The 10,081-nt window shown below is 35.6% G+C and overlaps 2 protein-coding genes across 3 annotated transcripts; one reads left to right on the top strand and one right to left on the bottom strand.

The window, feature by feature from the left end:
- The first annotated feature begins 6 nt into the window (after positions 1-6).
- LOC106105005 (receptor-type tyrosine-protein phosphatase alpha-like) lies at positions 7-5,333 on the top strand. The gene is made up of 6 exons (XM_013285204.1): positions 7-54; positions 577-714; positions 1,130-1,415; positions 1,878-2,066; positions 2,961-3,145; positions 3,873-5,333. The coding sequence occupies exons 2-6, from the start codon at positions 652-654 to the stop codon at positions 3,924-3,926; spliced, it is 777 nt and encodes a 258-aa protein (XP_013140658.1). The 5' UTR covers positions 7-54; positions 577-651; the 3' UTR covers positions 3,927-5,333.
- Positions 4,412-8,964, bottom strand: LOC106105004. 2 transcript variants are annotated; one of them, XM_013285202.1, is made up of 7 exons: positions 8,829-8,964; positions 8,053-8,278; positions 7,486-7,607; positions 6,916-7,014; positions 6,602-6,688; positions 6,143-6,179; positions 4,412-5,777 (listed from the first exon to the last, which is right to left on the bottom strand). In XM_013285202.1, the coding sequence occupies exons 1-7, from the start codon at positions 8,919-8,921 to the stop codon at positions 5,464-5,466; spliced, it is 978 nt and encodes a 325-aa protein (XP_013140656.1). In that variant the 5' UTR covers positions 8,922-8,964; the 3' UTR covers positions 4,412-5,463. The 2 variants fall into 2 exon arrangements, with proteins under 2 accessions (XP_013140656.1, XP_013140657.1); XM_013285203.1 differs by having other exon boundaries at positions 4,412-5,750.
- Between the last annotated feature and the right edge of the window lie 1,117 nt (positions 8,965-10,081).

Raw genomic sequence — 10,081 nt, 5'->3', positions numbered from 1 at the left:
ACCAGGCTCGGCAATGACCCCACCACGGAATATATCAATGCTAACTATGTCACGGTGAGTTTTGGTTGTTACCGGTAAATCGTTAACACTGTCTGTTTGTAATTTGCCTAGACACAAATTCAGATATATGTGTTTCATTTAGGCAATTTGAACTATTTTTTTATCTATTACTGTAAAGTTAAATAACAATTAAGTTACTATGTGTGCTATACAATCATGTTTCGAATCTAATCTCGTCGAAGAAGTATTGTGGGTTTTAATATCGTAACATACCAAACAAAATGGCCAACTAACTTCGCTGAAATAATGAAGCGAATGCTGCTCATAGACAATCGCAATTACAGATGCGTTGCCTAAATTTAATCGACGGGATTTGAGAAACACAGAAGGATATTTCCCCTTCTTATGCACCCTCACCGTCCGTAACCAATCCTTATAGGAAATTGATGAACGGGGAAATGGACTAAAATAGGGACTACGGCACGCATAACACCGGGTTTAACATTTCTAGGTTTCAAGCTTTCTTGGAAAGGGAATTTAAATATTGTTTCTATAATATTGAATTATTATTTGCAGGGTCCAGGCAACATCCGTAACTACTACATCCTGTGCCAGGCGCCGCTCGCCAACACGGTACACGACTTCTGGCGGATGATCTGGGAACAAAACTCCAGGCTTATCGTCATGCTCACCGAATATATGGAGAATGGAGTGGTAGGCATCTAGCTTCCGACTGCGATACGTGGTATTTAAAAAAAATCAAAAGGACTCATGTCTTTTTTCAAACTATGGTCTACATCTATGCCAAATTTCGTCAAGATTTGTTCAACTGTTTAGGCGACAAACTCTAACAAACATCCATCCATCTAAACTTTTGCATTTATAATGTTTTTAGTAAATTGTGCGTATTAATTCTAACAGAAAACATGCATTTTTGAAACATAAGAAGGTAAAATACACGGCAATCAAGAGAAAAAAAGATTTAATGTAAATATTTCGCAATGTACAAAGAGCGAAAATTTAGTCTATGGTGTAAATATTCATGTTTTATATTGAAAAATAAATTCCATAATGTTTATAGTATACAATCGCAAACAAGACGTTTCTTCGATGTCTTATCTGTTTCTAGGAGAAATGCTTCGAATATCTTCCACCATCAGAGGTATCCGACAACAAGAGGTGCTTCGGAGACTTCCAGGTGGTGCTGAAGAAGCGGGAACAGCGCGACAAGTACGCCATCTCCAGCCTGCAGCTGGTCCACCTCGGCACCAGGACCTGGAGGGAGGTGACGCACCTCTGGTACTTCTGGCCCGCTAAGGGAGTTCCAGAGGATTACGACTCCGTGATAGACTTTATATCAGAGATGAGGAGTTACATGAAGATCTCACAGACTGCTAAAGAATATGATGAAGAAGGTAATTATTCTTTTTAAGTCACGCATAACTATGTATTGTTTAAAGTAACTTATATATGTTTATAATAACATCTAGATAACTGAATTAAACCTAGTAAGGTGACATATTAATGCATCATACATTACTAGTTTTTGGTCGTGACTCCGTCCGCGTGGAATTAAAAAATAGGCAAAAGTAACTAGCATTTGTTGTTTCAAATTATTATTTACATCGACACTTTCATCGAGATCCGTTCAGCAGTTTAGACTCAAAACTATAACAAACATCCATCCATTTGTTGCATTCATAATATTTGTAACTTTAGTTAGAAAGATTTCTTTAGAAGCATCAAAAGATAGAAGAATAGCAATCAAACTAAAAGTTTTATCGCAAGCATCTTCGGGTATATTCGTTTACTTTTTAGTGTATATATCTCACAGTAAACGGGAGAAGTACTCAGAGAGCTGTAAATGTTTACTCTAGGTGTGGAAGTGATCTACGGCGAGGACACCAAGTCATCGCTAGACAATCTATCGAAGTTGCGCAGTGAAGGGCGCGCGTCCGGCCGCGGCCCGCATGTCTACTCCCCTGCCCGGGCAGAGGAGATGATGCGCGCTAACGGCACGCGACAGGGGAACTTCAGAAACATGAAGACTGCACACGAACAAGATGGTATTACCTTATTCGTTTTTTAAAAGCCATTTTCAGTGTGTGTTTTGTCATATTCAAGGTCACTAAGATACATTTTTTTAAAATATTGTTTTAAATTGCGTTTTAACAAAGTTTCATTCATTTATGTCCTTTGCCGGTTTTACAAGCGCCCTGGGCAAGATTACTCCGGCTCCCTTTTTGTTAACCATGAATACGATGGAAAAATGTGTTAAGTGTTATGCGCTTTGTAGTCACCTAACCTCGCCCTACCGTATTTCCGATACTGTATTCGCCTACTACACAAGTATATCTAACTAGCTGCTGCACGCGACTTTGCCCGCTAGGAATTAAAAAATATAGCCTATGTTACTCACAGATAAATTACCTTTCTAAAGGTGAAAGAATTTTTAAAATCGTCTCAGTAGTTTTTGAGTTATTTCAATACATACAAAAATACAAATCTTTCCTCTTTATAATCTTAGTATAGATTGACACAGTTTGAATTTCAAATCCTTAGAGTATCGTAATATCATAAATCATTTTGAATGAGATGGATCTTTTGCATGAGACTCCGTCCGCTTGTAATAAAAAAAACAAAAGTGAGTTGCCTAAGTGGTTTTTCAGACAATCAAATCAGTACCAAATTTCATTCAGATCCGTTCAACTGTAAAATACAAATTCTTACAAACACCATCTAAACTTTCACATTTATAATATAAGTGATATCGACCGTATGTCATGTTCGTTCGTACCAAATTGTAAATCGCCTGAACAATCCAACGTGTAAATGTGATGGAAATATCGGATTTCGTTCCCTTATGTGACAGTGACGTTTTAAGATATCTGAGCCTATATCAGCCAGTGGTGGGACAGGTCCTAAATGTTTGAGAAATGTGTATTTCCGTGCTACGGCAGGCGTGCGTCCGTGCGTGTGCGTGTGCGCGTCTGGCGCGGGGCGCGCGGCGGCGGCGGTGGCGCTGGAGACGTGCGCGCGCGCGCTGGCCGCCGGCGCAGTGGACGTGCCGCGCGTCGTGCGCCGCCTGCGCTCGCAGCGCCCGCACGCGCTCGCCAACAGACATCACTATATATTCATATACAAGGTTAGTATTCTGGCAGTGCTCTACAATATATACGCCTATTCAACATCAGTGCTAAAGGTACCGGTGTGTTCCTTGGAGATCCCTGAACCTTCGTCAATGTCACTAGAGGATGGGTTTTAGTAGGTGAAATCCTACATAACCCTTCCCCCAAAAGGCATTGTATCTTTTGAAGATTCGCCCCCCTCCCCCCCCCCCGACACAAAAAAAAGCTATTCAACATCACATTATATATCCCCACCGAAGCCTCGGAGCCTAACTTAAGTTAGGGGGACTAGGCCATACTCAACCGCGCTGGCCTAATGCGGGTTGGTTTACTTCACATGTCTATGTTACTGATAACGTAGCTTTTTAATGGTGTAAGAATTTTTAAAATCCGCCCGGTAGTTTTGGAGTTATTGCGCTTCATACTAAAATAAAAATCTTTATAATATTAGTAGATACTAGTTGACTAGCTGTTGCTTGCGACTTCATCTGTGTGAACTATAAAAATAACAAAAAAGTAGCCTATGTGACTCGGTGATAGTGTAGCTTTCTATTATCGAACAATTTTTACTAAACAGGTCCAGTAGTTTTTGAGTTTTAATACATACAAAAATACAAATGTTTCCTCTTTATATTATTAGTATATATGCAACTAGTGCCATGTTCCGAGCCGTCAAGATATTCGAAAAAACTTATCGCGAACCCAAGAGGTTCACTTTAAGGTTTTTATAAGATTTTTTTACAGGTGCTAAGTGAATACGGTAACAAGCTGATGGGCAGCGGCGTCGACAACATCTGACCACAAGTACATCTAATTTTAATGACACGACTGAGAAACATCCATGACTATTGTCGACTACATTTCGCCAGAATTGCGGATTACTGAAACGAATCTTATGTAATTTGCTTCGAAATCTAAGAGACGTCAAATAATAGAATTTGTTTAAGCGTCTTATTAAGACGTTGTTACAAATTGCAATGTCGTTTCAGTAATCTGCCGTATATATATATATATTATTTTTTTATTATTGTTAGCTTATACCAGTCTCATTTCTGTTAATATTAATAATGGCGCGTCGTTCTGACAGTGTTTAGCGCAGTTAAATCCATTTTTTGAGTAAGCTTTAGTAGTTGTCTGATTTCCACTAGTGCGGATTATCCGCGCGTCAACGCTAGCCTAGTGGAAGTAGGCTTATGTTTAGGAATTGTTAAAAACCATGTTGTTTTTTTTTGCATAATAAAATATATAGAAAACACATTTGTAGATAATTGTTTTAAAATGTATTTTTTTAAGAAAACTGCAAGATGTTATGATATTTTAAAATTTATTTTATTAATACCAAAGTGCACGAAGATCTCTGAATACGGTAGCTCAAATATTCCTATTTAATTCGGTTCTTATATCGTTTGCACTTAAATATTTAGGTCTAAGATATATAAACATGTACATAACAAGAGTTCATGATATTATAACCCATAATATAATAAAACGCACAAAACCTTTTAAATATAGTTTTTGCCGAACCTGTTTCCACCCAAATAGTCTTAAATAATTAGATTTATTAGTTTTTAAGTATATCTGTATATAAAATTAATTATAAACGTTAGTTGCATATCGAACAATTATATTTAAAATAACCTAGTCTTTCAATTAATATCAACAATCCAATTTCGACCAAAATATTTGCCTTATGACAAGCATCGTTCAGTGAGCGAGATGGATATATATTAGAGCTGTGTGTGCGACAGAGATAGAAGATAAATCCGTTCCGTTTCACCTTTTTGAGATGCCACGTTTAATGAACGAGATGGATATACATTAGAACTGTTTGTCCGACAGAGATAGAAGATATATCCGTTCCTTTTCACGTTTGATAGCAATATTTTTTAAGTTGATATTTATGGTTCTATATGGTATCGAGGTCTGCTGTGATTTCTACTAATCTATTACTAAGTTTTATTATTTAAACACTAATTTTAGTTAATACAGTTTATTTGCTATTTGAATTTTATATATATGTTGAGCATTTAAACATGGTTACATAGTACATATGTTTATTATTATGTAGAACGAATGTTTATTTTATATATTGAAAATTTGTACTATTTTTATGACCAAAAAATATTTTTTAGACAATTAAGTTTTGCCCTACGATTAGCTTGTAATTTAGTTTATCTTAGAAAAAAATAAAGATTATTTCAAACCGAAAAATTTATTTATTAAAAAACAAAACCGACGTCCTTGAGTTGGCACATCAGTTACAAGAGTACTCTTGTATTGACGTGCCAACTGAAATGTACCCTGCATTTTACACATATTTTGGTACTATTTTGTTTTATTCTTCAATTATATCTTCAGTGATGGATATATCAGATTCATCATCAGCGTATAAAACTTCATCATCGATATATCCACATCCTTCATCACCAAATTCTTCCCCATCTTTTACGATTTCTCCAACAATTTCATTTTTATCTGTCATTTCACCTAAATCTATATGCACTTGTCTTTTATCTGATTTCTTTTGTTTCACTTTTAAGTGTTCGTTTTCATTATTAGGTTTAGTTAATTGTTCCTTATTATTTGTTTGTTTACTTACAAGAGGTATCCCGTAAGATCCCGCTAGTGAAGTTAAGGAATTATTTTTATCTAAAAATTACATAAATATTGCATAAAATTTATATAAAATTACAGCTAGTGCGTAACATTACAAATTAAAAAAAAAACTTTTTAGAGCGGACGCACACTTGTGACTAAACTGTCGCACAACGATGTGCGATTGTCGATTGTTTCGCAGCCAATTCAACTGTTTAGTTGCACAACTAAAAATCGAATTGTGTGCGCACCTCCAAGCTCAAATGAATCAAAGCAAGACTAAACAGTTATGCCATAGTTTAGTCAAAGGTGTGCGCACGCTCTTAAGTGATTACTTTTACATCATTTTTTTAAGTTATTAAAAAGCCACTAATTTAGTAGTAATTAAAAAATTATACAACATTTAATTTCGTACTTACATGGTTTACAATTACTCGAGACGTATAAATCGTTAATCTAAAAGAGACATATTTTTAAAAAACTTTCATAAACCACCTCTTTCTACTTAAAAAGTTAGACCAGTTATGTTTTTATCTACAGATATTTCGGCAGTGGAAACTAAACAGATTACACATAAATATATCTTAATAAGGACATGTCCCAACACTGTCTGATAGAGGCTCAGATAGCTTAAAATGACGTCACTGTCATATAGGGAACAAAATCCGATATTTTCATAACATATTTTACACGTTGAATTGTTATCAGACAACTGGGGGAGGTCCTTAATATTATAAATGCGAAAGTTTAGATAGATGAATGTTTGTCAGAATTTGTAGCCTAAACTGCTGAAGTCTGGAAGAACACAGCCTAATTAGATGTTTTAAATTCCGCGTTGACGGATTCGCGGGCGAAAGCTAGTGTAAAATGTAACTCACTCCTCCATCATAGACAATGTTTTTGAACATATATTGCGAACTGTTTGACGACGAGGCATCGGCTTGATGTCCAGCGTTAATTGATCCCTGAAAGTCCACCAGATGGCGACACTACTACGTAATTGATTTAATTTAATTCATCATCATCATCCTTCTCCCGTAGTGACGCAATAGTTTTTTGTCCTCCACATAACTCTATCATACATCATCTCAGTCATCACTCCCTTTTTGATCACCTTTCACGCAATCCATCAATCTCTTTGAATCGCTATAATTTAGTTGACAAAAATTTATTATTTACGTTTTGCATTTACCTGTTCTTCGTTTGACTCTCCATTTTTTTTACCAGATCCCAACTTCCAATAAAATTCTAGCGTGTTCTTGGCCGCTCTTGTGACGTCATCGCTTGAACCCTTGAGAACGGAATAAAATCTATACTATTATAATACAGATTATACACACACTACTTCGTTGCCTAAGCCGTCAGCAATCACAGCATATTTTTTAATAATCTTTTTTTTTTAAATAAAAAGCCCTACACTTGCGTCACGCTTTAGGCTATATAATTTAACGCCATTGAATTTAGGGGATAATTGTTTTGGATAAAAACCCTTATGTGGGAAAGAGACCATTAGTTGCTGCCAACATCAAGAAAGCAAGATTCATCATGTCATGTCATTTTGACATTTGTAATAATTTGACAAATGTAAATAATAAAATAAAATTTTAATAATTTCATACGGATGAAGTCGCAGGGGAACAGCTAGTCTATTACATTTGTAAATATGTATGAAAATGGTTAAGTGAAAAAAAAAATATACGTGTTAAATACTTTGATTACTAAGTTTATTTTAGGAATCTTATGAGATATAATGGTTTCTTACATCAGAGTATTTATGTTGTAAGTTTCGTTTGTAGGCAGCCTTAACTGCTTTTTGTATGTTCGGTATTTTTTGTTGGTCTATGTTTGTTCTCAATAATTTAGCAACCAAACTCTCTTCTTTAACTGGAATAATTGACACTACGCGTAATATTACTAATATTATAAATGCGAAAGTTTGCATGGATGTTGTAGCCTAAACTGCTGAACGAATCTCGTTGAATTTTGCACAACTGTAGAATATTGTCTGGAAGGATACATATGCTACTAACTTTTGCTTTTTAATCCAACGCAAACGGAATTAAAAGTACCACTTAGTTCTACTTAAAATGGTTTTTGATGCTCGAACCGTTTTGAATTATTATCATTTGTTTAAATATCTTTATTTCTCGTATAAACAATAAACAGTCTCGGGTTAAGTTACGACGAATTTATAAACGATTTTTGTTTGAACAATTTAACCACTTCAAAACAATAGAAGCATAGAAATAAAGCTACGTTATACTATTTTGAGGACAAAAAAATCTTTATATGCGACATTTATAAGCCAGATAAAATAAAAATAAAAAACCTTTATCTTTTTCTAAGTATCGAATTATAATATTCTTAGCTTCATCGACTTCTTCTGGACTCAATCCGATATTTCGCAGTTCGTCATCCAATTCCGGTTCGCAACTGCAGTCACAAACACCTTTGCATACATGGCCAGCAATGGTCAACGTCTCACGCGCAACCAACATAGCTGCTAGATAATCAGCGATGAATTGATACAGGTTCTGTGGTCTTGCTCGTAAGACCTAGAATTATGACTAGGAAAGATAAATAAATCTGACTGTTAAATAATGTGAGATTGTTATAATTTTATGTACGCACAACGTATCGATCGGGTTAATTTTTTATAGTGTAAGGTGACGAGTAAGCGGACACTGAAACTCGCCAAAATGCCTATAGATTTCCTGCAACCACAGGTTGTCTACCATTAATCAACAGAGGAAAGGACGCACAGTAAGAGGATACTTTACTTGTGTCTTATTCTCTGCTAAATTAACTTCTCCTTCTTTCCTTGTACGTGAAGGATGGAATAGGAAAGATAAATTAGACCTCCGGCACTAATTAAGCCAATAATTAAGAAAGTTTTTCAATTGGAGCTTCAAGAGGGCAAAAGACGGACCTTGAGCATAGTTTAGGCAGTATGCGTTTGACCACTTTTGTAAATAAACATTGTATCGTAATGAATTTATAAATAAACTTTAGTGCATAAATATTACAAATAACAAATATTTAAGTTTCTTTTGACGTAGAATGATTTCACTATTTTTTACTTAATTAACTAAAATGTTAACTGACCTCTCTTGAAATATCGCTCATCAAATCCCTTAGGCCTTCAGGTAGAGCTAACTTACAACTATCTTTTATCTGGGATTGCAAAAGGTACTCCATTCTTGACAATTTGCACTTTTCGCAACAACAGACACAAGTTCGATCTATATTCTAAACCTACTAGTTATATTCTAATTATTAAATCGCTTACAAAGATATTGAAAAAGGAAAAAAAAAACTGCCAAATCAAAACTTTTTATTAATAAACCAACAATTAAAATATATTTTAAACTATCAATTTCCTTTCCTGTTATCCAAAACTAGCTTTCACCTGCGACTCGTAGAATCAATAAACAAAAGTAGCCTATGTGTTCTTCTAGATTATTCTCTACGTCTATGCCAAATTTCATCGAGATTCGTAAATCTTTTAGGCTAAAAATTCTAACAAACTAAACAAGATGAATATTATATTAACTAATTTACTTTCTGATATCTTACTATCTCACCGATATTTTAATTGTGAAAGTTTGAATGGATAGTTGTTAGAGTTTGTGACCTAAACTTCTGGAGGGATCTCGATGAGACACAGATGTGGAGAACAATTTGGAAGAACACATAACTTTTGTGACGCGGGTGTAGCTGATTTCGTAATAAACTAAGCAACGTAATAAGTATCGTCTTTGACATCTACATCTTGGTCTTCTAACTCCGCGCTGGTCAGTGAAGCCACCGATGACACTGGTGTGTAATCGGGGTCTTTGTCATCTGTCAACACAGAGGAGAGGATGGCTACAAAAGTAAAGGAAGACCGACGAAAGTATGGATTGTGTGAAAGAGGACTTAAAGGAGTGAATTCAGATAGGATTGCTGATAGAGATGTATCGAAGTATCACATTGTATAAGGAAGATAGGACAGCTTAACTTTAGTAGTAATTTTAAGACAATTTATAAAAAGTTACCGATACTGTTGGGGATATCTTCTGGTATTTCTTGTAATACGTCATTAGTGATGTCATCGAGCGCCTCCTGTATCGCTTCCTGGATCTCCGGGAAGTCGTCATCATCGTTGGGGATCAATTCCGGTGGCATCTGCAGTCAAGGAATTCAATTCGCTTCCCACTTATTATTATCGACATTTATATTAGATTGAAAATATGCAAAATTCGATGAACATTGATTGACCTGTGCCCTAGAGATTTCCACGGCGTCCACTAAATGCAATAAAGATCCACACGAGAAGGGCGTCCTTGCCGCCCTTTTGCATCCGGCGCCCTGGGCTG

Source organism: Papilio polytes, unplaced genomic scaffold, assembly GCF_000836215.1.
Source record: "Papilio polytes unplaced genomic scaffold, Ppol_1.0 DF823288.1, whole genome shotgun sequence".
Lineage (NCBI taxonomy): Eukaryota > Metazoa > Arthropoda > Insecta > Lepidoptera > Papilionidae > Papilio > Papilio polytes.
This window is presented reverse-complemented; position numbering and strand designations above follow the sequence as displayed.

What these genes read in the sequence shown, in the direction of transcription:
- LOC106105004 (XM_013285202.1), bottom strand. Translation starts at nt 8,921, where the DNA reads ATGGAGTACCTTTTGCAATCCCAGATAAAAGATAGTTGTAAGTTAGCT. An exon ending in ATACTTAGAAAAAGATAAAG is followed by an intron (nt 7,608 to 8,052) that starts GTTTTTTATTTT and finishes CAATTATTCCAG; the next exon opens with TTAAAGAAGAGAGTTTGGTT. An exon ending in CTCGAGTAATTGTAAACCAT is followed by an intron (nt 5,778 to 6,142) that starts GTAAGTACGAAA and finishes TGTAATTTTTAG; the next exon opens with ATAAAAATAATTCCTTAACT.
- LOC106105005 (XM_013285204.1), top strand. Translation starts at nt 652, where the DNA reads ATGATCTGGGAACAAAACTCCAGGCTTATCGTCATGCTCACCGAATAT. An exon ending in GACTGCACACGAACAAGATG is followed by an intron (nt 2,067 to 2,960) that starts GTATTACCTTAT and finishes GTGCTACGGCAG; the next exon opens with GCGTGCGTCCGTGCGTGTGC. An exon ending in ACTATATATTCATATACAAG is followed by an intron (nt 3,146 to 3,872) that starts GTTAGTATTCTG and finishes ATTTTTTTACAG; the next exon opens with GTGCTAAGTGAATACGGTAA.